Source organism: Nannospalax galili, unplaced genomic scaffold (assembly GCF_000622305.1).
Source record: "Nannospalax galili isolate Female #2095 unplaced genomic scaffold, S.galili_v1.0 scaffold612, whole genome shotgun sequence".
NCBI lineage: Eukaryota > Metazoa > Chordata > Mammalia > Rodentia > Spalacidae > Nannospalax > Nannospalax galili.
The window spans coordinates 2,454,452-2,479,791 of NW_008333388.1; the positions used below are offsets into that span (position 1 = coordinate 2,454,452).

Here is a 25,340-nt window from a genome sequence, read left to right on the forward strand (position 1 = left end):
ATCTCAGCACTCAGGATGCCAAGGTAGGCGGATCCTGTGAGATTGAGGCCAGCTGGGGCTACAGGGAGACCCTGTCTCAAAAAGAAATGATGATGATGGTGATGATGATGCCGATGAGGATGCCGATGATGCCACCGCCCATGAATCCATACCTCAGTGTTCAATATTAAAGGGAAATTGCTCAAGCAGTGACAGTCTGGGTGTGGGGCCTTGCTAGGCTGCTTTTGGAATGTTCTTTCTTAGGAAACGCTCTGGTGGCACAGAGAAAGGGTACGACTTCCAGGAGACTGTGCGGCAGGGTGTTTTTCTTCTAATACTCCACTAAGGACTTTCAGTGGGAGAGACGAACAGATCTGTCACAAGATGAAAGCATTTGTGAACTCTCCAGCCTCCGTCCACGCACCTTTCCTTTATTTCCAATTAGAGTCCTGATTTATTTAGAATAGTATTTTTAATGATTGACAATAATCGCAATAGAAATAATCGCAGTAGCCGGGTGTGGTGGCGAACACCTTTAATCCCAGCACTGGGGAGGCAGAGGCAGGCGGATCTCTTGTGAGTTCAAGGCCAGCCTGGTCTACATAGTGAGTTCCAGGACAGCTGGGACTACAGGGAGACCCTGTCTCAAAAAAAACAAGAAAAAAAAAATCGCAGTAAGTTTAAATTGTGCTTGGTAAAAATAAAACCCAGCATTACACAGAACTCACTGTCGTGTGCCAGTGGGGTTCATGTTCACAAAAGACAGCGTGTTAGCACGAGACTCACAGAAGTCATGTAAAGGAGGTGGGTCATCCCACCCCATCGTGTAGGAAACCTGACCCAGAGCTCGGTTACGGGGCTAGTCATGGAATTGGAAATAGGCACAAGTTTGTAATTGAGTGTTCTTTCTGACTTCTTCATCCCAAGACTTAGGGTAAATCAGTCCTCCCGCAGGACTTGGGATGAATCGGTGCTCCTCCCCGAAGACTTGGGGTGAATCGGTGCTCCTCAGTATTCCCGTAGCATATGCTTGTTTCCTGCACTTCAGAGTTGTTCTGAGATTCCGATTATTTGCTTCAAAACATGGTTCCCAGGCAAGCAGCAGGAACATTTCCTTGGAGCTTGCTAGAAATGCAGGTTCTTAGGCCCTGCCTCAAAATGAATCCGAAACTGTAGGTAAACTCAGCAGCTGGTGGTGTTTATTTAGCATGCCCTCCAGGTGAGGTGATACATGCTGAAGTTTAGAAACACTGAGAATCTAATTCTGTGACTTCCGATGTGATATGAGCACCACCCTAATCACAGCAGAAGTGTTCCTCACTCCATAGAGTTCCTAAGCCACCACTGTGGGGCACAGGGAGCAGCACTTGCTCTTGATCCCACAGTACTTGCAGATGACATCTTTTTTTTTAATTTTATGTGTATGAGTGTATTGCCTGCATGTATGTAAGTGCACCCATGTCCTGCAATGTGTTCTGTCAGAAGAGGGCATCGGATACCCTAGAACTGGAGTTACAGATGGTTGTTAACCGCCATGTGGGTACTGGGATTTGAACCCAAGTCTTCTGCAAGAACAGCCAGTGCTCTTAACTAATGAACCTTCTCTCCAGCCCCAGTAACACCTTTTAAGTTGTTAATTACAGTCTCTCTTGTTTTTCAGCCCATGGACCAGGCTTCTCTCAAAAACAGTGATGTTCTCCTTCTGACAGGCCTCACCCAGATCCCCACTGCCAACCCTGATGGCATGGTGGGAGAGTTCTGCAGCAACCTCGGTAAGGAACCTGCTGGCCACCACCTGTCACCTTGGCCGGGCAGGGAGCACAAAACATTAAAGTCTGTGACAGCTACTGAAGAGACAGCTCCCGGCCCCTCCACCTGCCAGCAGAGGTGCTATGGCTCCAGGAAAAAGTGCTCATCCTCTGAGGCCGGGTCCTGGGTCTTTGGTTTATTCTTTGTCCTTCCTGTCACCCATACCCTGGGTGTCTCTTAAGGCCTCCTTGATCTCGTCTGCTTTTGCCCCTTATTCCATCTTCCAGCATGTGCTACTGTTGACGGGAGCGATTCCAAAGTAGCTTAAATCTGAAGATGTGCAACCATGAGCTAGGATTACTGGCATCTTAGAACAGGCACTCCATGTTCTTGTGTTAATCCCTTGCTTTTGATGGATTTTGCATGCGAAGCGTACGTGTTTACGGGGTGGCAGTTATCACAGAAGGGAACAGTCGTAGCTTTGTTTTGCAAATAGTAACAGAAAAAACACTTGAAATTCATGGTAGTGAGCAACAAATAGAATTTTCTCACTAATATTTGGTTGCTTTTATTTTTTCTTCTTTTGAGAGAAGATTAAATTGAGAGGCCTATGGGATGTTTTCTACCTGGAAGAAGTTTATTTTTCCTTTAGGTAAAATTGTAAGTGTAGACAGCTATAAAAAATGTCACAGTCCAGGTAGCTTAGGCAGTGACAGCTATTTCTTACAGTTCTGGAGCCTGGGGACTAAGACCCAGGAGCTGAAGAAGGCCTTTGTCTCCTGTCAGTGGTCACTCATTCTTCTGTGTCCTCACACAGAGCACAAGAAGTCTGGTTTCCATTCTTACAGAGTGCTCTCTTCCTGGGGTCTCCACTCCATGACCTCATCTAAATTTCATCACCTCCTCCCAAAGCCCCAACTTCTGAATACCATTCATTGCATTGGTGGTCTGGGCCACCACATGTAAACATTAATCTGCAATAGCTACCAGAGGAGTAGAAAAGCCTAGACCCTCCACCTGCCCACAACTTTTAAGTGATATTGCCTCTGGCTCCAGGAAGATGTACTCATCTTCTGTGTACATGGAAGGCACTATCCTTTGAAATTTCACTTAACCTCACTACTAGTCATATTTTGGTTTTATTCTTTACTGGTAAAAAATCAAAAGTAATTTATTTCTACTGTGGGAAAGTACTTAGACTGGGCTCAAATAGTATCTGAACTTTGTATTTGCTTATAGTCTAGAATCATACACTCAAGGAACTTTAGATTTGTAAACAAAACTTGCCTCTAATGTACCCTAACCACCATCCTCCAGGTCAGCAAGTTCACTTAATAAGAATGCAGACTTGGGGCCCTACCACAGATCATGTCAGACTCTGGGGGAAGAGGACCCAGAAGAAAAGCTGCATGCTCAGCACGTTCCCTTGGTAGTTTTTACGCAACTAAAGCTTGGAAAGCACTGGTCTCATTCATTCCTCTCTGTCGGGAGCCGCTAATCATTCAGCTGTGTCAGGCTTGTTTACTGAGTGTGTTGTGCACACCAGTATCTAATTTGCCTTATCAGGAGGAATATGTTTATATGGAGAGCCTCACAACACCTAACCTTGAGGCAATAGTGGAAGCCTTTGATCTGACCGCTCCTTGACCCTCAGATACAGGTGGGGAAAAACAGCAGTTGTAACTAATGGAGTTCTTCTGTATAAAAAGGCAGAACTGAAATAAATCGGAGCTGCAGTATTGACTGTGAGCCCTCCCAAGCATCTTTTCTGTCTCCCTTCCTTTCTTTCAATCCTCACTCCCCCTTTCAGGTACTGTCCGTTTTGGCCGGCTGGCACCGGCACCTCTCAAATATAACTGGCAAGGAAACTGAGGCCCAGCCAGGTTGTAGTGGTCTACTTGTGGTCCTTGTGTCTTGGAAGCAGGACTAGCTCCAAGCCTGTACTCTAATAGTAGTAGCAAGTCACAACCCTCAAAGCACAGCCTCCAGGAGACCTGTGCATCCGAGTGGGCGTCGGGAGGATGTAAGGCCTAAAAGATCCAACTCCTCCTCCCAAAAGCCACTCATTTCAGCATTTCACAGACTATGCAACAGCAGTCTGTTTCAGCCAGTCATACTTTTAATATAATTACAACCCATAAGTTGCAATTCCTTGTAACAACTGATTTTAAGTATTTAAAATAAGATTTCTTTACAGATAGATATTAATGAAAAATTGCAGCTAAAAGGACTCAAGTAGACAAACAGCCTCTTTCCTTTGGGTCAGAGACTGAGCAGGGATAAGTTCCATACATTTTTAAGCAGGATTTAAAGAGGAGCTGGAAGGGCCTGAAGCTCGGGTTCATTGGAGTCACTAAAACCAACACTGTGCTCCCAGAGGCTGAAACAGTGATGGGAACATCCTTCAGCCTCTAAATGTTACTTTTCTAGGCTCTTCAAAAGAGGCAGCTTACTGTAAGTGAGTGAATCCAGGAACAGGAGCTTGGGAAGCTGAGACAGGAATAAAGAGTTCAGAGCCATGTAGCAAGACCCTGTCGCAAATAAACAAAATCAGACATAAGAAAATGAAAGAAATGTAATTGTTACTTTAAAAGATGCACTCGACCTTGTAACCCTGTCTTTTTGTCTTTTTGCTTCTGTTTTCTCTCATCCCTCAACTCTTCAGCTCTTACTGTTCGGAATGGAGGGAACGTGTTGGTCCCGTGCTACCCTTCTGGAGTGATCTATGACCTCCTGGAGTGCCTGTATCAGTACATTGACTCCGCCGGCCTCTCCAGCATCCCCTTCTACTTCATCTCCCCGGTAGCTAACAGCTCGCTGGAGTTCTCCCAGATTTTTGCTGAGTGGTATGTCGGTGTTCTCTCTCTGAGTTCTGTTTGATTCAGCACATTTAGTAAGAGTGAAAAGAATTCTGATTAGTTACACTCACAAGCTTTCATTTTGTTGTGTTGTATTATTTCTGTCTGTGATCAGAGAATCGTATTACTGAAAGTCAAATCTGACACAGTGCTGGAGTTTCGAAGCCTGCAGAGGAGGGAGGGGTGAGAGACTTCACTTAGCGTATACTCACCTTCTCCTGTGCCACTGTCTGCCTACTGCAGAGTAAAGTTTCATTCTAAAAAGTCTTTCAAGCCCAAGTTCATGTTGTCTGTAATAAACCACATCTGGTGAGAAAAGGCAGATTCTTATTTCCATAGTTAATTTATCAAAATCATGTTTTATTGCACCAGGAAACTGATCAAATCTAAGCCAGGCCCATGATTGGACAACAAGAAATTACTGAGCCCTTGTAAGATTATTTAGGTGCAGGTTTGAGTCTTAACTCCCCTAGCCAGAAAGAGGGAGATGGAGATAGCTTAGCTTTTACAGCACAGCTGTTCCAGAAGTGCAGGAGCCGTGAGACACACAAGCCAAATGGACGAGCTTCTAAAAAGTTCCTCATTGGAAGAGAACTTTTACATTCCTCTGCCATGACACACCTGAACATTATGCTCTTCACCCCACCTCTGCTTTAAGCACACACTTCTTCCTCTGCAGTTAATTCCAGTCTTCGTTTCTGTGTTTAGACTGAGATGGGCTTCTTCACCCCATATACCTCCTGTTCATCTGTTGGTAGAACTGGTCCTTTTTGTTGGGTACTTGATAATTTTTATCCTTTTTCTCATTGTACATCCTCTCCCCAAGGAGGACGGTAATCCTGGGTAGTTAGTAGTCTACACTAAGTATACCTTGCAGATTTTGTCAGCATGTTAGGAATGTGTTTTCATCCCAATCTTCAGTAAAAATACTGTGAGACACACCCCTGTGTCCAGCTGTGTTGGCCTGTGGACAGTGCACTTGCCAGGACTGTGGCTACGAGTGTGATCTTCACCCAGCCTGGACCAGATGTACTGTAGGATCTTGCTGCATTTTGCTTCAGAGGTATTTGTTAGTTCATAATAGGAATTCATGTTTACACGAAATAAAAATAAAGGTTACAGAAAACTAAAAACCCCGAACCCATAGTATTAGTCTAAGAGCCAGCATCACTGCTCTCACTCTGATGGACTTCATCCTTCCACAGAGAAATCATGGGAATACTTAATTTTCTTTCTTTTTTCATTTTTTGAGACAGGGTCTCGCTATGTCTGAATATTTCATTTCAAATCCTGTTTTGTAAAGAAATGAAGTAGAAGGTTTGGGGTTACAGCTCAGTAGTACAGTACTTGCCTAGCATGGGCAAGGTCTGAGTTCCAGTCTGCCCCCCCCCCCCATACACAAGGACTAGAGTAAACCATAAAATTTTGGGAAAGGCCAGCATACACTTTATAATCCCAGCACTCGGGAGGCTGAAGCAAGAGGATGATGGGATCAAGGCCAGACTGCTGTACAGGCAGACCTTGTCTTACAAACCAAAGAGAAGAAACTTTGAGAGTATAAGACTGCAGTATTAGCTCATTTTTACAGTACTTATATATGTATAATTTCATTTATTATTTTGTTATTGACTGAAAGGATTTCTTTTTCTTTTAGTAATAAATCTTAAGTTAGTGTCATTTACATATATATGACCACATCTTTCTGCCATAGATAAATTACTAAAAGTGGAATTACTGGAACAAAGGGTATAAATATTTCTTAATGTTCATTATTTGAATCTAAATTGCTTTCCAGAAAGATTTTAATGTAAATTATTCCTTCTTTGCCCATTTATGTTTTAAAGGCTTTGTATTTCTCTAATGTATTTGAACCCTGTGTATATATCAAAGATAGTAACTTTTTGTTAACATTCTGTGCTATTTTTCCTATTATGACACTTTTTGAATTTTGTCTTGGAGTTTTTTTTTCTGTTTAAGTAATAATGTACTTTAGAATGATTTTAGGTCTTCAGAAAAGTATGATTATGGTAGAGTTCCTTTACATCTTCCACTTCATTTCCCTGTGTTAACCTCTCTCATGGCCAAAACATTTGTCAAAACTAAAAAGTAACTATTAGAGCTGGGCACAGTGGCCTATGCCTGTGATGTCAGCACTTAGAAGGAGGGTCTAGAGTTCAGGGTTAGCCTCAGCTACATAGTGAGTTTGAGGCAGCCTTAGCTACATGAGGGGTGAATCTGGGAGGAGCTGGGTGAAAGACGGTGAGTACGACCAATGCACTGCGTACAATTCTCAGAGGTCAGTAAAAGTGGTTTTTGGTTTTGTTGGGTTTTCTTTTTTCTTGGTCTTTTTGAGACAGGGTCTCCCTGTGGCCCCAGCTGTCCTGGAACTCACTGTGTAGACCAGGCTGGCCTTGAACTCACAGAGATCCGCCAGCCTCTGCCTCCTGAGTGCTGGGACTAAAGGCGTGCGCCACCACGCCCAGCAATAAAAATGGTTTTTAAAGTAAATATTAACATCATCATCCAAGCTCTGATCTTTATTCTAATTGCAACAGTTTTTCAACTAATAAACTTTTTACACTTTGGGGTCCAATCTAGGTACAGCTAAGCCTTCACTTTTGGGGGGTGGGGGTTGTTTGTTTGGTTTTGCTTTGCTCTTTATTGTTTTGAAACTTTTCCCTATTGATGTGATGTTTCTGGATGTATTTTATGATCTAGCTCTTTCTATCTATCTCTTTCTGAGACAGGGTCTCACTCTAGCCCAGGCTCTTCCTAGCTCAGCTTCCCAATCTAGAATTTCAGGCATGTGACAGCATGCCTGGCTGATTTCTTCTTTGCCCCCACCCTGAACTATTTTATGTAGAATTTTTTTAGCGTAAAAGAATTTTATTTTTTTTCCCTAAATAGTCAAATCTTTGTGTTTGCTAGGTTTTGTTTTCCTTTGTTCATCTATCCATTCTTTGGCCAGTATAGTGCTAATATATTTCAGTAACTGTTTCATAAATTTGAATCATACTGCATGCAAACATACATTTCTTCATTTTCCATGTCAGAAATCCCTGAGGTCTTGTTTATTCTTGCATGGGAACCATAGAATCACTTTATCAGTTTCCAGAATTCCCTTCTGAATGCACACAGCCTACAGACTACAAATTGACATCTTTGTAGTAGTTTTCCGAGGCTCAGACACAAGATGTCTCACTGTCTTCTGAGTTTTTTAATGTCTCTCCTGAACCTCGTTGGTCATATACTTTTCCTGTTCCTGTTTCCATGCATGCTTTTCTTTAGTTCAGCCAGTAAGTATTTGGTAAGTGTCACTGTGTGTAGAGAACTGGAGATCTTGAAGGGTCTCTGACCTTGAGGAATCTGTACCATGAAAAAAAGAGGCATGTATGTAAACTAGCACTGTGAAATCATCCAGGGTGTGTGAGTGCATGCAAGAGGGGTGTGGGGGCGAGTGCATTATTCAAAGAAGGCAACTCCTCACATCTTCTGATTTTAAAAGGCTTCCTAAAGAAGATGCTCCTGGGGAATCAGTGTGGGGATGGGTTGGGTGGGCCGCTGTGGGGTGGAGAGAGTGGGCTTGCAGTTGGCTTGACCTGAATGCATGTGGAGGTTTGAAAGGTTTGGTTTCTTCAGAGTGTAATCTGTAGTTCTTTGCTGTGGAAGTATAACACTCACAGTGTGCCGGTGCCAGCCGGCCAAGACGGACAGTACCTGAAAGGGGGAGTGAGGATTGAAAAAAAAAAAAACAAGAGACAGAGAAAAGGTACTTGCAAGGACTGTCAGTAGAGACTGCGGCTCCGGTTTATTTTAGCTCCGCCTTTTCATACAGAAGATCAGAGACAGCCACTGTTTGCTTAACTCAATTAGTTTCAACAGCTGTTTTTCCCACCTGTATCTGAGGGCCAAGGAGCGGTCACATACTTGTTGTGAGCTCCACCATATAAACACATTCCTCCTGACTTGGCAGATTAGGTACTGGTGTGCAAGACACAAACTCTAAACAAGCAAGCCTGCCACAGCTCAATGTACATAATGGTATAATAGCTCCCAACAACAGTGGGAGTGGCAAAGTATAAGGCTAGAGGGTTCTTCTTGGTATGGGGATTGCTTGGTTATGTTTGCATTTCACATAGATCCTCCTACAGTTAAGTTGGGGGTTTTCAGAAGGAGGTAGGCCTGAAGTATAAGGAAAGTTTGCCAAGACCAAGAGAAAGCTAAGACTCCATTATGCAGAAACTGTAGGGGAGGCCTCAATTCAAGAGGTGATCAGGAAGTAAAACTGGCTGCTGGATCCAAAAGAAGTAGCGGCCAGGACTGACATTTTAGTTTGGGGTATGGCACATCAAGGTAACCCCAAGTGAAATAGGCCATACAAGAAAGAAGAGCAGGTTCCTGCGGCAAAGCTGGTTAGTTTGGCTTTGCCCTTGAGGCACTTGTGCCTGGGGAGTGAAACCCTGTGGTCAGAGGTCTGGAAGCCAGGAATGGCCTTTCAGGCTGGGACAGCAACTTGGGCAGTTGAAGCCACAGAATGAGTGTGGTGGCCTAGGAAGAAGAGTAGTTCAGAGAGTAGTTGTGTGAAGGCTGGAACTCTTAAGTAGTTCCTTGAGAGGTGGGGAGGGGAACATTTAGAAAAAGAGAGTGAAGGAACAACCATATAATGGGAAACAGAAAATTGGGACCTACAGTCTTCCCTCAGTGTGATTTAAACAAGCACAGTTTGCTAAGAAGAAAAACTTGAACCAAATCTGTTCCTTGTGTGTCTAGGCCCTAGCAGGGCTAAACTATCCTGGCTTAGTACTAAAGCCTGCTCCCTCTCCCCAAGAACTGCCACTCTCAGCCACGGGAGTCCTCTGGGCAACTGTCATCCCTCTGAGGGCAGCAGGGTACTGAGATTCTAAGAGGCTCAGGGAGGCCATTCTAATATGGACTGGAGCCTGAGACTGGCCGCTCTAGGGCACTTTCCCATTGGAGACCAGAGTTCCTCCTAGCTTCATGCTGTCTCTGTTGCATTGACACTTTTGTACAGTCTTGCTGCAAAGCTCTTTCCCCAGATAAGGAGTCACTACTTATATGGAGGGATGCTACCTCTAGATTTGATTAACTTAGCAAGTTAGGCCAGGCCACCCTAGGCCAGGACCATCACCCACTTGGGTTTGCTTCCTCCCTTCAGTCTCGCTTGCTTGTGGTCAGCCTCAGGCCCAGCCACTCTGGTGCTGATCTGGGCTTCGGCTCTGGCCTCCATTTGGCTTCGACTTCTGTGCCTGCAAAGCCCAGCTCCTTGCTATTCTGGTGTCAGCCCCAACTCCAGACCAAGGGTATTCATTCGCTTGTTTTGTTGTTTGGGTTTGTTTTCTTTTCAGAGGAGGGTGAGACAGAGGAATGACTTCCTCTCTTACTGAGCCAGCAGTGCCCTAAAAAGAGTATAGGACCTGAGCTCTGGCTTCAGGAAGCAGGAGGGCATCGAAGGCTCAAGAAGCAATTCTGAAAGAACTTTTAATGTCTTTACTGATAACACAATAAACACACATTGCTTTTTGAACTCCCAACAGCTACAGCCCCCAGAAGCAAACTCTGAGGGCTCCCCAAGCCTCTCTCAGCCATGTAGAAGTCCCTGTCTTCTGTGCCTGCGTGAGCTGACAGGAGGCCATCTGTGAGCACAACTGGCCACAGGTGCTTTCCTGCATGCAGCCCAGTCCCTAAACAGGTTGTGACCTCTTCTGCATCCCTGATTGCACCCTCTAATGCATAGGACACAGTACCCCGGGCAACAGTCCTGGTAACTTCCCAGCTAAGCTCTGATTTCCCTCTTCTGAATCTGAAGTCAAGATAGAACTAGTGTTAAACTTGAATGTTATAAGGAGATCCTCTGCAAGTATTGTGCTTCCATATTTTTGTCTTCTTCCAAACAAGGATATTAAATGATGTTTCTGAGATCAAGGGTAAAGAAAACTACGGTCAGGGAAAGTTAAATACACCGTAGGAGCTTAGTACAAAATCCTACCTTTGAACCCCTTGTTCAAACACTACTTTAACAGAGGAGGAGAGGAAATGTGCATGTGCTCTTCACTCTTTTTAATGTGACCAGAGGCTGGAGAGATGGTCAGAAGCTAAAAGTGCATACTGCTTTTGCCGAAGACCCAAATTTGGTTCCCAGCACCCACATAAGGCAGCTCACAATGGCCTCCTCAGGCACCTGCGTGCACATACACACACACACATAATGAAGAATAAATCTTTAAAACATATTTTAAAAGTGACCAGTTTCTTGTTTTGCAATAATCTTAGATTTAGAGAAAAAAAAGAAAGTTGAAGAGTAGCATTCTCATGCCCACTTGCAGCAGACTGAGAAATAAATGGCAGCCTGCTCTATCTACCATGTTTCTATGTACTGGCTACCTACAACCAACTGACTGACCTGCCCAAGTCAAATCTCACTGTGTGTCCCAGGGCGGCCTGAAGTGCTGCGATTCCAGGTGAGGACCAGCCTGGTCAGGGGATGTGTCGGTTGCTCGGTTCTTAAGTTTTTTTGTCACATTCCAGTTTTCCACCTCTGAACCCCCTTTTTTTGGTTGGGGAGATAAAGTCTCAGCATGTAAACAAGTCTGGGCTTAAACTCATGATCCTTCTGCCTCAGTTTCTCTCCAGCTGGGGTTAGTAAGTGCTACTTTTGCTGGAATAGGGCATGTTCAGCAACAGGCCATGTCTAGAAAAGGCAGGTATCTTTCCCCCTCAAAACTGATGACCGCTAAATGTAACAGGGTGTCTCAATTTGGATCCTGGAACAGAGAAAGGATGTGAGTGGAAAAACTGGTGACATCCATATCAGCCCTGGAGTCCTATTCATTGTCAGGCTGGGGAATATCACAGCGTCCTTGCCCAGTGTGCCTAAGGCACAAGTAAAAAAATAAGAGCTATTCAAAGCGTGAGTGCCGGATGTGCTTACCATGCATGGTGGTGCACACCTGTAATTGCAGCACTCCAGGCCACCATGGGACACAGAGTGAGATTTGAATTGGGTAGGTCAGTCAGTCGGCTGGCCATAGGTAGCTACTACATAGAAACATGGTAGATACAGTGGGCTGCCATTTATTTCTCAGTGTACTGCAAGATGTTAACACTGGGGCATGAGAATACTACTCTTCAACTTTGTTTATGAATCCAGGGTTATTTCAAAACAAGAAGTTTATGTTTTAAAGGAAAAAGAAATGTTTGCTCACAAGACACATAGTATTCTGAGTGCTCTGTAAGTGCTGGCTTTTACTCCCTTGATTTATTGCCAGGAAGATTTTAGAAGAGCTGTGCATGGTAGTGAACACCCTTAATCCCAGCATTCAGGAGGCAGAGGCAGAGGCAGGCAGATCTCTGTGAGATCAAGGCCAGCCTGGTCTGTCTAGCAAGTTCCAGGCCAGCTGGGGCTACAGGGAAACCCTGTCTCAACAAAACAAAACAAATAATGAAAGAACTTGTGGCTGTGGTGTTTCTTCTGCTGCCACTAGGAGGAAGCAAATGCCCAGTGCACATTTCTAATGCCCTGCTGTGTTTTCTTTCCTCTTTTAAAGGCTCTGTCACAACAAACAGAGTAAGGTGTATCTCCCAGAACCACCTTTCCCTCATGCAGAGGTAAGAAAATGGAATTCTTGGGTCAGGGCATGAAGGAAACATAAAAGATGATATGACCTTATGTTTAAAATACCCCTGTGTGGAGCCAGGCAATGACACACACATGTAATCCCAGTACTCTAGTAACTGAGACAGAAAGATTGTGAGTTCCAGGACCCTATCTTTAAAAAAAAAAAAAAAAAAAATCACATCTCTCTTCCCCACCTCAGAAAAGGTGACAGAAAAGACCTCCAGCTCACAGTCCATCTGTTTCTTCTTGTTAGCATGTTGCAGTGCCACATGTACATACAGTTCACAGCCTGCCTCTGTTGTTCACTGTGCAGGTTTTATTCTGGTATCTTCTGCCACCTTTTTAGGTAATAGGTTTATTATCAAAATGTTCTTTCTAGTCATGTCAATCACATATGCAAACTCTAAAAATATTTGTATGTATATATTCTTGTGTGTACCAGAGATTAAAGTCATGTCTTGACTTCAGGCACTTTCCACCTCATTTTTTGAGAAAGGCTGTTTCACTGAACCTGGAACTTAGTAATTTAGCCAGGCTAGCCATCCAGCCCCCGGGATCCTCCCATCTCCACTTTCCCAGACTCGGATTACAGGCACACACTGGAGCACCCAGCTTTTCACATGGGTGGTGAGAATCCAAACTCAGGTCCTTATGTTTGCACAGCAAGCACTTTACCAACTAGTCATCTTCCTAGACCCCACATAAGTAAATTGTTTTTGAGACAAGATCTCCCTGTAGCCCCAGTTGGCCTAGAACTCACTATGTAGACCAGGCTGGCCTTGATCTCACAGAGATCCGCCTGCCTCTGCCTCCCGAGTGCCGGGACTAAAGGTGTGCACCACCACACCTAGCATTAAGTAAAATTTAAGGATGAAAATAACACTCCATTTTAAAAGATGGAGAAGTCCCTCTATCACAGACCTGATACGTGTTCTTATTGTCGCTGTTTTCTTTCTGTTGTTTGTTCACCAAATGGTTATATCTTGGACATTTTTCTGTGTGCCCCATAGTATTATTACTATACTATTGCTGCCTGACCACTGATACTGTATCGCTAATACACTATAATGAATTCACAGTTGTCATATTATTGGACAACACAGCTATGTTTTACTTTCTGTTAAATTTTTATTAAGAATGCTTAATTGGTATCAGCACTCCAGAGATGGCATAGCACTGTCTGCCTGGCCGTTCAGTACTCTCTATGTGCCTGTTCTTGTGTACCAAAATACATGGGTGTATTACCAGAAACACCACACATCACCGCTTCCAATGCCATCAAAAGCAGATCGGCTCTGTGTGCATTTGCTGTCTGCACAGCTCGGTCCTTTCCAGAGTGCCACACAGGTCAAGTGACAGTGCACAGCCTTCTCTTTGCTTCGTAATTGGCTCATCCATGTCTTCTAGAGGGTTTTTCAGCACTGTCTTGATGTGCTAGTTTATCCAGTTACCAACTTGGGGACATTTTGGTTTCCATGTTTTGACAATTATGAGTAAAACTCTCAATGTCCATGGGCAGGGTTTTGTGGACATCAGCTTTTCAGCTCTTTTGTTAAATATCATGAAGCCTGATTGCTGTATCCTCTGTCAAGTATATATTTACTTTCGTGGGGTTTTTAATATATTAAAAAAAAGGCTTACAAAGTGGCTGTGCCATTTTTCTCTCCACTAGCAAGGAATGGGAATCCCTGTGCCTCCCCTTCTTGTCAGCATTTGAGGTCAGTGCTCTAGATCACCTAGTCCCTGCACTACGAAGCAGTGGCCTCCGGCACTTTAATTTGCACTTTCCTGATGGCATGTGGTGTGGAGCTCATTTGCCATCTGTATATCCTCTCTGGTGAGCTGTCTCCTCAGAGCTTCTGCCCATTTTTCTAGCCATGTGGTTCATTCTCAAATCAGTCCTCTAGCATGTGTCTTTGGCATGTTTTCTCCTAGTCTGTAGCTTGTCTTCTTCATCTGACAGCTCTTGGTGTGACTTTCTAGCTCATTCAGACCAATAAGCTGAAGCACTACCCCAGCATTCACGGAGACTTCAGCAATGACTTCAGACAGCCCTGTGTGGTGTTCACTGGACACCCTTCCCTCCGGTGTGGGGATGTCGTCCACTTCATGGAGCTCTGGGGAAAATCAAGTCTCAACACTGTCATATTTACAGGTACATTTCTTTTAAAGATTTATTTATTTTTATTTTGTGTGTATGGGTGCTTACCCTCAGGTATATATGTGGATCATGGTTGTGCCTGGTGCACAGTGGCCAGAAGAGGGCATTGGGTTCCCTGAACTAGAGTTGTTAGCCACCATGTGGGTGCTGGGAACCAAACCCAGGTCCTTTGCAAGAGTAGCCAGTGCTCTTAACCACTGAGCCATTCTCCAGCCCCCCAGGGAAGTTTTAAGAGTAAGCAAAATCCTGCCCTTTCCATTGGGCTCTCAGTACGCTCATCTACAAGGTAGAGATGCACAGGGAAAGATCTGCCAGGAAAGCATAGATATGAACATTTTTTCTGTTGTACGTACCAGAGAAGTTTAAAAAGTCTGTCAGCAGTGCATTCCTATAATGTCAGCCCTGGGCAGGCCGGGGCAAGAAGATTGAATTCTAGGGCATTCTGGGCTATGTGGCAAGACCCTGACTATAAAAGAAAGAAGAATAAAACAGATGGAGGAACAAGAGGGAAGCACAGGGACTGCTGGGTGCGTCAGACACAGCTGATTTCTGCTCTTTCAGATGCTCTTTTCCCAGCACTGAAATCTACTGCGCTGCTTTTCGATAGGGTTTTATGAGAACAGTGATGGTTCTGGTAGCCATTCTCATCTTGCCATTCGGGAACTACATACTTAGCTGAGTCTTTGGCCTTTGCTCTGATTTATGGTTGTTCGGGAAAGAGCAAAGTCTTTATCGAGGTGAGGTCAAGCAGAGGAATCTGCCATATTCTATCAGTGTCAGGCCTTCAAAGCTGCCTTGGAGTTTGGAGGTCTTATAGGCTATGAAGTAAGAATCTTTGATCTGAAATCTGGCCATTGCTGTACCCTCAGCCACGCCCACCCTCTTTCCTCACTGTAAATAGGACTGCTGCCAACTTCAGCTTGGGCTGCTCTGGGCAGGACCGAAGCCTGTTAGCACTCTCAGGATAGCATCTGGCATATACAGTGGCCGCAGGAAGTATCCTTCCCTTTTAACACTTGGGTTTGGGGGCCTGCAAGATAGCTTAGCAGGTAAGCAGAGCCTGACAACCTGAGTGCAGTCCCCACGACCCACAGAGTGAAAGGAAAGAACCAACTCCCACAAGGTAGCCTACAATTTCCATATATGTGCCAAAAAAGTAAAAATAAATCATTTTAAAAGTTAAAAAAAAGACTCAGGTATGGGAGTAGAGAAGACAGTTTTACCAGAAGTATCTGGGTGCCGGACACCAGCCCTGCACGCAGCCTGTTTGTGAGGACTGTCTGACCCTAGACAAGGACCACCAGGAACTTGACAGACTTGGGTTTCTTACAGTCATTGCAGGGCAGGAGCACACGCTGGGGTATGAGCATGGGAAAGAGCTTCTTGTGGGGTCTGGGCTGGGGCCCGGTGACCTGGATTGATACACAGAACCCTACAATTAGGCATCTTACTGTCGTATCCAGAAGGCAGGAATAGTGCCAGGACAGGGTGATGACTGCTTGTGTGGGGTCTGGGTTTTGTGTTGAGAGGGGCCTGTTTTCCATGGATTCTTTGTGGTCACTCAGTAGCCTTGTCTGATGTTGGTGCTCTGTGACGTGTGTATCCAACAAAGACACAGTGACCCTGCTGTACCAGGCCAGCTCCTACTAACCCCGCAACTGAGCAGACGGTGCCAGGAGAGCTCCTGGCCCTCAGGGACTGCTTTTCTGTTCCTCATACCACCTCTAGGATGAAGGTAGAGGCTGTCGGGTCACAGTGCCTAGAACTTGGCCAGCACCAGGATCTTCTGGTGAGATTGTCAAGAGAACACTGGAAGGGACTGCACCTGGCCACTCTGGCCCCTTCTGATGAGCTGTGACTGATGTGACAATGGTTGCAGGGTTCCCACAGCACAGAGAGAAATGCTGGCTCCAGTATAAATGTTCCTCTGGCCAGCTAAGAAGAAAAACAGCTGTGAGACCACGCTGTAACTCGCGTGTCTGCTGGCTTGTTGGTTTCTGGAGCAGGTATGTCTGCTCTCATACTCTCTCTTGTGAAGGGACTTTGGCCTCCTTTTCTCCTTGTGTCATGGCTACCATACAGTATTCCCTCTGGGGGTGGCCTTGTGACCAGAGGTTCCAGGGTGGCAGCCTGGGCTCTGACACCCCAACAAGTCTGCCAATTAAAGAGATAAATAGTGAAAAGCAAAGAAAGATTTAGTCACTGTGGCCATATTGGGTATAAGAAGGGGTCCAGTAACTACCTCTCCCCAGAGCCATCTTTGGTACTGATAGAAGGAAGTATAAATAGAGATCTAGAGGTATGCATAATTAAGCAGTCCTAGTCAGGATGTGGTCCTGCCCATCACCGACCCATCATTGCCTGGGCTCCCGTCTGTCCTACGGTGTGGTGCTATACATTGTCAGCTATGTGACATCTCTTCCTGGGAGGTGAGTTCCTCCTCCAACTGGCACCAGGGCTTCAGGCTTTCCCTTCTCCAGCATAGAATTCCTGGAGAAGTTTTCATTTGTCGAGGTCAGTCTCTCTACAGCCTCATAAACAAGGGCTCTAGTGTCTTTATAGTCACCTCTCCTGCCTGGGCCATGACAGCAAGTAGTTACCTCATTGGGGTCCTAGGCGTTCTTGGTGAAACATCATCTACTCATCTACTGGAGGTGGCCATTTAAATATCTAATTTTGTCCATTGTCCTGAAGAAACTGGAGGAGTTTGTTTGCTAGGTGAGCTGGTGCCCGGGGTCCATACTGGGGATCAGAGTACCCTGTATCACATCAGGAATGAGCCAGTTCTCTTGGGTCTAGGGGTCAACTCTGGTGTGAACAATCCCTGCCCACAGCCCTTGAAAGAAAAACTGGTCAATGTAACAAAGATTGCTTCCAGTCGTGAGGCCAGGGCTTCCTGGTAGGAGCGACAGTCTCGGCAGAAGCATTTGTGACATGGGCATTTGTACCATTGTCTTGCTGTATAGACCAGGGTGGCCTTGAACTCATCAGAGAGCTCCGCCTGCCTCTGCCTTGCGAATGCTATTATTAAAGACATGCAGCACCATGCCTGGGATTCTTCCTCAGCTTACCTGAGGACTTTAGCATTGATTAATGATTCTAGTCTGCATCAGTTATTACTATGATGCTGCCAAATGGCAATTTTTTTTCTGTTTTTTTGGTCTTTTTGAGACAGGATCTCCCTGTAGCCCAAAGCTGGTCTGGATTTGCTATGGAGACCAGGCTGGCCTCAAACTCAGAGATCCACCTGCCTCTGCCTGCCTCTGCTGAGATTAAAGGCATGCACCACCACACCCGGCTCTAAATGGCAAATTTTTTACAGTCATTTGTTTGTTTTTCTTTTTGAGACACGGCCTCAATATGTAGCCCAGGCTGGCCTTACCAGTACCTTCCTGCCTCCACCTGCAGTGTTAGAACTACAGGCATGCACACCACACCTGGCTCGTGTCCCCATACATGTCATCGCTCCTCTTTACTCAGCTCTCCTTCTTACCCATGCTGCACTTCCATCTCACAGGCCTGCCCGCCCCTCCCTCCTCGGACTCCTCTTCCTCCCATTGCCCCCTGCTCGCCTCACTCGCTCCCTCTTCCTCCCACACCACCTGCTTGACCCTGACTCCTCTGTTGCCTGCGTGTTGAATTCCCCATTTTTACTTTCCTAGAACCAGACTTTTCCTACCTGGAAGCACTGGCGCCCTACCAGCCACTGGCCATGAAGTGCGTCTACTGCCCCATTGACACAAGGCTGAATTTCATCCAGGTGTCAAAGCTGCTTAAAGAAGTGCAGGTAACAAAGACCTGTGGGCCGGTGTCCGCACACGGCTGTTTCCTCTGCGGGTCAGTGTCCACACATGGCTGTCACCTCTGTCTTCATTTGCTCAGCTGTGGTATGAAGGGTATGAAGGATGCCTATCTTCATGGGAGCCTGCCCTAGTTCCATTGTCGTACTACTGACGGTAACCCTTCAGACTTGTTAGAAAAACAATCTTTCTGCCCTAAAAAAGTTCCCCCTAAAGAATCATAACTAAGAGAAAGAAGGCATAAGCAGTTAACTTTTGAGGACCACTGCGTCCACTGATGAGCGGATGGTTGCCCCCTCCAAGTCAATCTAGAAACATTCAGTGAGCTAAAAGATCCTTTGACTGAAACTTGTATTGAGCCAGAGTTACACTGTGGGCCAGCACCGTGCTGATCTGCTAGGTGTGGTGGTTACCATCGCATTTTCTGCTCTAGAGAAGCAAAGATAGTTCCGGTAAAATAGGAAAGTGGGACCGTCTACAAAGACGAGCACAGGGTGCTGCGGAGAGACAGGTCACTGCACTGGGTTAGCTAATAAGTTTTTGACGAGTTGGGAGCCAGTTAGAATTGGCAAGCTTAGACCCTGTGAGAGGAAGAGTTCTGACCCCTTCACCAGGACCGTGGAGCTTGAGTAGTGAGTGCTGAGGTGCTCAGGCATTCCCTTAGGCTTCTTCTTCGGGTCATTTAGCGAGGTGTGGTTCCTCCCTTCATCTCCTGGCTTAGCGCTTTCTTACAGACTGTTTACCACCAGGATGAGAGGCCCATACACAAAAGGAGAGGTAGCAAAGGGACCTCAGGGAGTATCGATTTTGGTGACCACACTAGCTTGTCTTAGAGGAAGGGGTGCCTAAGAGACAGCCAGCTCTGGGTCAACAGGGAGCATCTGCTGGGTCACTACGTGCTCATCAACATGCGCGCAGGAAATGGCTAAGGGCAAGTCCCAGCCCCTAAGCCAGCTGTGTGCTCTTCACACTCCTGTCACACACTTACATAGAAACCAGAGGCCAGCTGCTCTCCACTTCAGAGGAACACTGGGAGAAGACTTCAGGCTGAGGCAGAGGTGTTAGATGCTAGCCAGGTCAGGAAGAACAAAAAGCCATTGGAAGGAGGATAGCTCAAAAGAACAAGTATACCCAACCCATCCAGTTCTCGCCATTAGAAACCCCTTATTCAGAGGAGCTGTAACTCTCAAGTGACGGCAGTGAGCCCGAGGGCTGCCAGCCTCAGCTTTCAGTGGGTGAAGTTTATCCAGAGTTTCGTCTCTAATTCACGGTCATGCACAGTTGTGCCCGTGGCCTGCAAATGCCCACTGACCAGGACCCGCTGGCCTGCCTCAGGTAGCCTACGAAGCACCAAAGCCAGAACACTGAGCTAGCACAAAGCTACAGTTTTTGCTGGTCGGCCAAGGACTTGGAATAGCTGACGGGGGAAGTGTGACAGACTGTCCTCAAGGAGCTCAGCAATCATTTAAGTATAGACACAATGGATGTCACCATCAAAGTTACTTAAATGAAAAAAGAACCCAGTGCTGCACTCCTTCCTCCAACCCCCCACAGGTCAGCCGGGTTTGAGAGGATGAGCTCCAGTGGCCTCAGAGTGGTGGGCTTGAGCATCTGGTTAGAACTAGGGTCAGGAAGAGGCCTGGGGGACTGCTCTGCACATGGCCCTGACTCCCCATTCCCACTGTTCCTCAGCCTCTGCACGTGGTCTGTCCAGAGCAGTACACCCAGCCACCCCCAGCCCAGTCCCACAGGATGGACCTCATGATCGACTGCCAGCCGCCTGCCATGTCCTATCGGCGGGCGGAGGTCCTCGCCCTGCCCTTCAAACGGCGCTACGAGAAAATAGAAATCATGCCAGAGGTGAGCTGCTCTTTGTTCATGCTTAAACTTGGGTTTCCAGTGGAGCCAGTTTAGGAGGGTAGTGCTTGGAGTTTGAGTCAGAGGTAAGTGAGGGGAAGAACAAAGACCCTCAAGCAAGTAACTGGGAAAAGCAGCCTTTTCGGTGCTGCTCGACGAGAGCGCTCAGCAGTGCAACCCCAACAGCCAAGTCCTGGGTCTCTCAGCCTTGGAGAAAGTGCTGAGGGTCTCTCCAGATTCCTGGACCTACCTCACCTGTGAGTGACCAGAAAGAAAATACATATCCACATGAGCATCGCTGAAACGGTTTAGTCTGTGAAAGTTGGGTGTTTGCACAGTGCTAGCTTCTGCTTTAACAAGAACAGTACCTGGGGAGCATCCAAGCTGTGTTATGCTAAGTGACTCATCCAGGGAAGAGTGCAGAAAGGCCCCTCCTGAGGTGACTGTGGGTCACTAGGAGGGCTGCTGCCCAAAGGCCTCCAACACTTGAGTTCTGATAGATAAAAAAGTAGCCGAAGCACCAGGACACAGATAAAACTCATCAAAGTAGGGTTTATTAGCAAAGGAACACATGGGACAGATTCCCTTCCGGGCAGGGAAATTATCTGCCCAGGTCTTGAGCTGGGGTCTTTTAAAAGGGAGGCTTCTGCCTCCTGCAGAAGGCTGGAAGATGTATTTTTTTTTAAGTTGGGTGGTGGGGGGTAGTGGGAAAGCGGGACTGTTAAAACCTGTCCTCTTTAGAGATCAAAAGGGAAGCCTGCTGTGTTGGCCAAACAGTGGAGAAAAGTCTGCTTCTCTTGACTTCAAAGACCAGGGTGCTTATCAGCTAGGTTCCCTTTTCTCAGGAGCTTGAGAAGTCCTTGGGATCCTGTTGGTGAGGGGGCAGGGCGATCTGAACCTTAACACATAGGAGCCATGTCCTACTCTTGGGAGAGGTCAGATTCCTAAGAATTAGGAGAGACCCACTCAATCCACTTCCACCATCTCTATCCTTCCTGTGTGACACTAAGCTGGAAAGGGCTTGGAGAGAGTCTAAGACAGAGTGAAGGGAAACTGTGCACATGCTATGTTTTGCCCAATAGGTTGTGAGAGGCACTGAAAGAGCTTTAGAATTGCCTGGAGCCACTTCAGTAATAGCCATGCGGTGGAAGCCTTGGGTGTTTTGGGCGGTATGCACCTAGCAGGTGTTCCCATTTCCTTAGTTGTGGGGCCCAGCACAGTGACACATGCTGCCCTGATGGTCCCTCCTGAGCAGAACCATACGAAGCCCCTTGAAAATGCCACGGTACTCGGTCACTTCTGTCACCCTCTTTCAGCTGTGTCTGCTACTCCAGTCCTTTTTCCTGTTCCTTCCTTGGGGAGAGGTTTATATGCTTAGATGCCTGATCAATGCATTAAGTTATTTGGTCATTTTAGACCAAACTGATCTAAATAAAAATCTAAATAAAGTCATAGTGATGGTCCTTGGAGGCTTACCTCCTGATAAATGAGGCCTTCCAGGACAACAAGGTGCTAAGAGCCTGATGCTGTGGTGCACTGAGCCCCAGGTTACCATCCACCACATCAAAGGGAGCCTGCCTGAAACTGCATTTGCTTTCAGCTTGCAGACTCCCTGGTGCCCATGGAGATCAAGCCTGGCATCTCCTTGGCCACCGTCTCAGCAGTGCTGCACACTAAGGATAACAAGCACATACTTCAGGTACCAAGGGCAGGCGGGAAGTTGGGTGGGGAATCAGGAGAGACCCTCCCCTCAGGAAGGCCCTGGATGCCCAGTCAGCTCCTGGCTTCTGCTGCTCCAAGCAACAGAAATTTGAAATCAGGCTTAGTAAGATTTAGTGAGTATCTGGAACAAAGAAGGTGCTTCATGTAAATTATTCACTTCTCTGGCCACATGCCTCAGAGATGAAAGGGAAGAGATCACACAAGTCCTAAGTGGTCCCTTCCATTGCTCTGGTGTGCAGCGTCACTCCAAGCTTCCACAGCATTTGTCGAGCCCCACAGAGCACTACAGGGCAAGGTGGGTGCTGGATACCTGAGAAGTTGCAGACACAGTCCCTTATGCTGTCTGGAAATACAAGCACAGCACAGAGCCAGGGAGGTCTGCAGCCTGGCACACAGGTGGGCAGCACTGGCCCCTAAAGAATCCCTACCTTTACACCCTAGATGGCTACAAATTAAAATGCCAAACCCTGCTGGGTCACTAACATGAACTCTCCTCACTGGTCCTCATAGAACCTTTAGCTCCTCCTCGCACAGGCTGTTTCTCTAACCTTCAGTTTCCTAATGGTTTCCAAGGCTGGTAGAGGCACAGCCAGAATTCACCTGCCAGACTCTCCAGTCTGGGTCCTCATCCAGCGTCATACAGTCTACTATGAGGCATGTACTCAGCAAGTCATTGAACTGATAGAGGTATAAAAATGAGTCTTGCTGAAAGGCAGAGAGGTCTTAGCAGACAATGTGATCCCAGACACGTGGTTTGGCATTAGCTCACGTGGAGCCCTGGCTGATGTGAGCCTGGCTCTTCATACCATGGGTGACTCCAAGCCAGCTGAGATATGGGCTCAGTATCAGAGGCTCTTGATGAAAGCTTTCCTTCTGTGCAAGCCCCCTCCCAGGCCCACACAGCCTACCAGCAGTAAGAAGAGGAAGCGGGTGAGTGAGGACGTCCCTGACTGCAAAGTGCTGAAGCCTCTGCTGAGCGGCTCCATTCCTGTAGAGCAGTTCGTGCAGACCCTGGAGAAGGTGAGCTCGCTGGCCTGGGCCCAGTCACTCTGTGGCTCCAGGGAACATGGTCTCCGCTCTCCAGGCATGAGGCCTGCTTCTTGCAAGGACTGTAGCCACCTCCAGTAGGTGATGGCGGCGAGGGTCATGTTCCCGTGCTACACTTTTAGTGACACCCTTCTCCACACTTGGTACCTTGGCTGTGACTTCCTGTCCAGTAGGCTTTTCTTCATCTTCTGATTTTCCCCGGGCAGTTCTCTGATCCTCCCACCATCCTACAGATGAGCAGGCTGGCCCTGCCACCCTCATGACAGGGCTCCTGGTCACTGTCATGACAACACTAAACAATTCAGGTGTATTCTCTTTTTGGGTTTGGCTTTTGTCTTCAGTACAAAATAACTTGCTTTTCTACAGTGACCTTACCTCATTGCCTGCCTGGCTCAACCAGGACCAAGCCCCTTTGCTTGAGTGGACCCAAGTGTCCCACCTGCTCGCTACCAGAGCAACCCTGGCACCTTCCCAAAGCCGTGTGGTGTGCTTGCTGCCAGGACAGTCCTGCAGCGGTGCTCATTGCCGTTTGTCCTCTTCCTACCTCAGCTGTATGTTAGTTTTTCCATTTTGTTTGTTTTTATGTTCTGTGTATGAGTGTTTTGCCTGAATGTGTTTAAGTACACTCATGTCCCGAAGTGCTCATCCCAGAGGTCACAAGAGCGTGTCAAGTCCCCTGGAACTGGAATTACACATGATAGTCAGCCATTATGTGGGTGCTGGAAACTGAACCCAGGTCCTCTACAAGAGCAGCCAGTGCTCTTCACCACTGAGCCATCTGTATGGTTTTTTGTTTGTTTGTTTGTTTGTTTGGTCTTTTTGAGACAGGGTTTCCCTATAGCCCCAGCTGTTCTGGAACTCACTATGTAGACCAGGCTGGCCTTGAACTCACAGAGCTCTGCCTGCCTCTGTCTCCCGAGTTCTGGGATTAAAGGTGTGCACCACCATGCCCAGCTGTATGTTCCTTTTTAAGGAGATGCTACAGTTATTTCTAGAGATGAGAGGTATTGCCAGGTCCCCAGGTTAGTGACACCTTGCTGTAAGGAGTGGAATTTCCCTAGGACTCAGAACAGCGGAGACTGAGCTGGAAGTGGACAGGTGCTACCATCAACAACCACCTGGCACCCCTTCCTAGACACAGGGGTCTAGATGTGCTCAAGCCGGCATACCTCCCTGGGGCGGGGGTGGCTTAGCTGTTTTCATGAGATTTCTGGGTTATAGGGCCTCCATTTAAGTGTAAAGCAGTGAAGTCTGGACCTTCACAGTAGTCTCAAGAGGTATATTGAGGGAATGTAAAGATGGCAGTTCTGGAATGTTCAGTCAGGCATTGCTCTCAGCACAGCCATCCTCCTCTTTTTCTCCTGGAACAGCATGGCTTCAGTGACATTAAGGTGGAAGACACAGCCAAGGGCCATATTGTCTTGCTCCAGGAAGCTGAGACGCTCATCCAGCTTGAAGAAGATTCAACCCACATCATCTGTGACAACGACGAGACGCTGAGAGTGAGGCTGCGGGACCTCGTCCTCAAATTCCTCCAGAAGTTCTGAGTGGGACACCTGCACTTCTCCACCCCCTGAAGGCCCATGGCCTCCCCTGCTTCCAACACAGGCCACCAAGGCAGGGCATGGACGCTGCTGGCCATCTCTTGGTGTTCCCTGGATTCAGGAATGAAGATGGGGCTGTGGAGGGAAACAGTCCTGAACTCTGGCCAGGAGCTGCCGCTCTGACTTCCTTACTCTTTCAGGCAAGAATTTTTCCTTCCAACTTTGTCATTTTCTTTTCAATTCTGAGCTCTTGGTTGCTGAGGCGACAGCATGACAGAAGTCCTTTCAGAAAGGAAGTGAAAGATGACTGGCCTGTGAGTTTCTGTGGCTCAGAGGCCTCAATGAGGAACAAGTCTTCATCTGCCTGCAGTGCTAGACCTAGTGAAAACAGGCTGCCCTCCAAAAACAGTAAAATGTTCTGTTCTGGCCTATTTTGTTAATAAAACTTATTTTTATAGAAGCATCCATGTTTTGTTGAACCTTCAGTATAAATAATGATTTAGTATCTGGAAAAAAAAATCTGAGACTACACTGAACAGCAAAACATAGCAAATTTTTGTCCCATGTCTGCCTTAAATCATGCAGCCCTGTCCTGTTTACAAAAAATCAGATGTAGGCTGTGTACATGCCTATATAATCCCAGCACTTGAGAGGTAGAAGCAGAAGTGAGTTCAAAGTCAAGTTCAAGGCTAACATAGGCTACATGAGACCCTGTCTCAAAAAGCAAAGACAACACTAAACAATTCAGATGGTTTTTTTTTTTCTTTCATTTTTTGGTTTTCTAAGACAGGGTCTCCCTGTAACCCCAGCTGACCTGGAACTCTATGTAGACCAGGATGGCCCTGACAGGATCTGCCTACCTCCTGAGCAATGGGATTAAAGGCATCCAGCTGATGTATTCTTAAATGGATATGGCTCAGTGACATAGCTGAGCATGTATGAAGCTCTGGGTTCATGTCCCAACATGGAAATAAAAATGTCAACACT

At 46.6% G+C, this 25,340-nt stretch overlaps 1 protein-coding gene across 4 annotated transcripts in view; it reads left to right on the top strand.

Annotated features, from left to right (window-relative positions):
* The window catches only part of Ints9 (integrator complex subunit 9), a 120,747-nt gene extending 95,931 nt beyond the window's left edge, over positions 1-24,816 (top strand). For 3 of the 4 annotated variants that reach the window (XM_029561113.1, XM_029561114.1, XM_029561116.1), the window contains 9 exons: positions 1,640-1,751; positions 4,394-4,574; positions 12,152-12,212; positions 14,206-14,377; positions 18,046-18,170; positions 19,876-20,043; positions 21,641-21,739; positions 22,645-22,782; positions 24,180-24,816. In XM_029561113.1, coding sequence (XP_029416973.1) covers positions 1,640-1,751; positions 4,394-4,574; positions 12,152-12,212; positions 14,206-14,377; positions 18,046-18,170; positions 19,876-20,043; positions 21,641-21,739; positions 22,645-22,782; positions 24,180-24,356 — 1,233 coding nt within the window. In that variant the 3' untranslated portion in view covers positions 24,357-24,816. The remainder of the gene's footprint in view (positions 1-1,639; positions 1,752-4,393; positions 4,575-12,151; positions 12,213-14,205; positions 14,378-18,045; positions 18,171-19,875; positions 20,044-21,640; positions 21,740-22,644; positions 22,783-24,179) is intronic. The other variant, XM_029561115.1, reaches the window with a different exon arrangement.
* Positions 24,817-25,340: the final 524 nt, after the last annotated feature.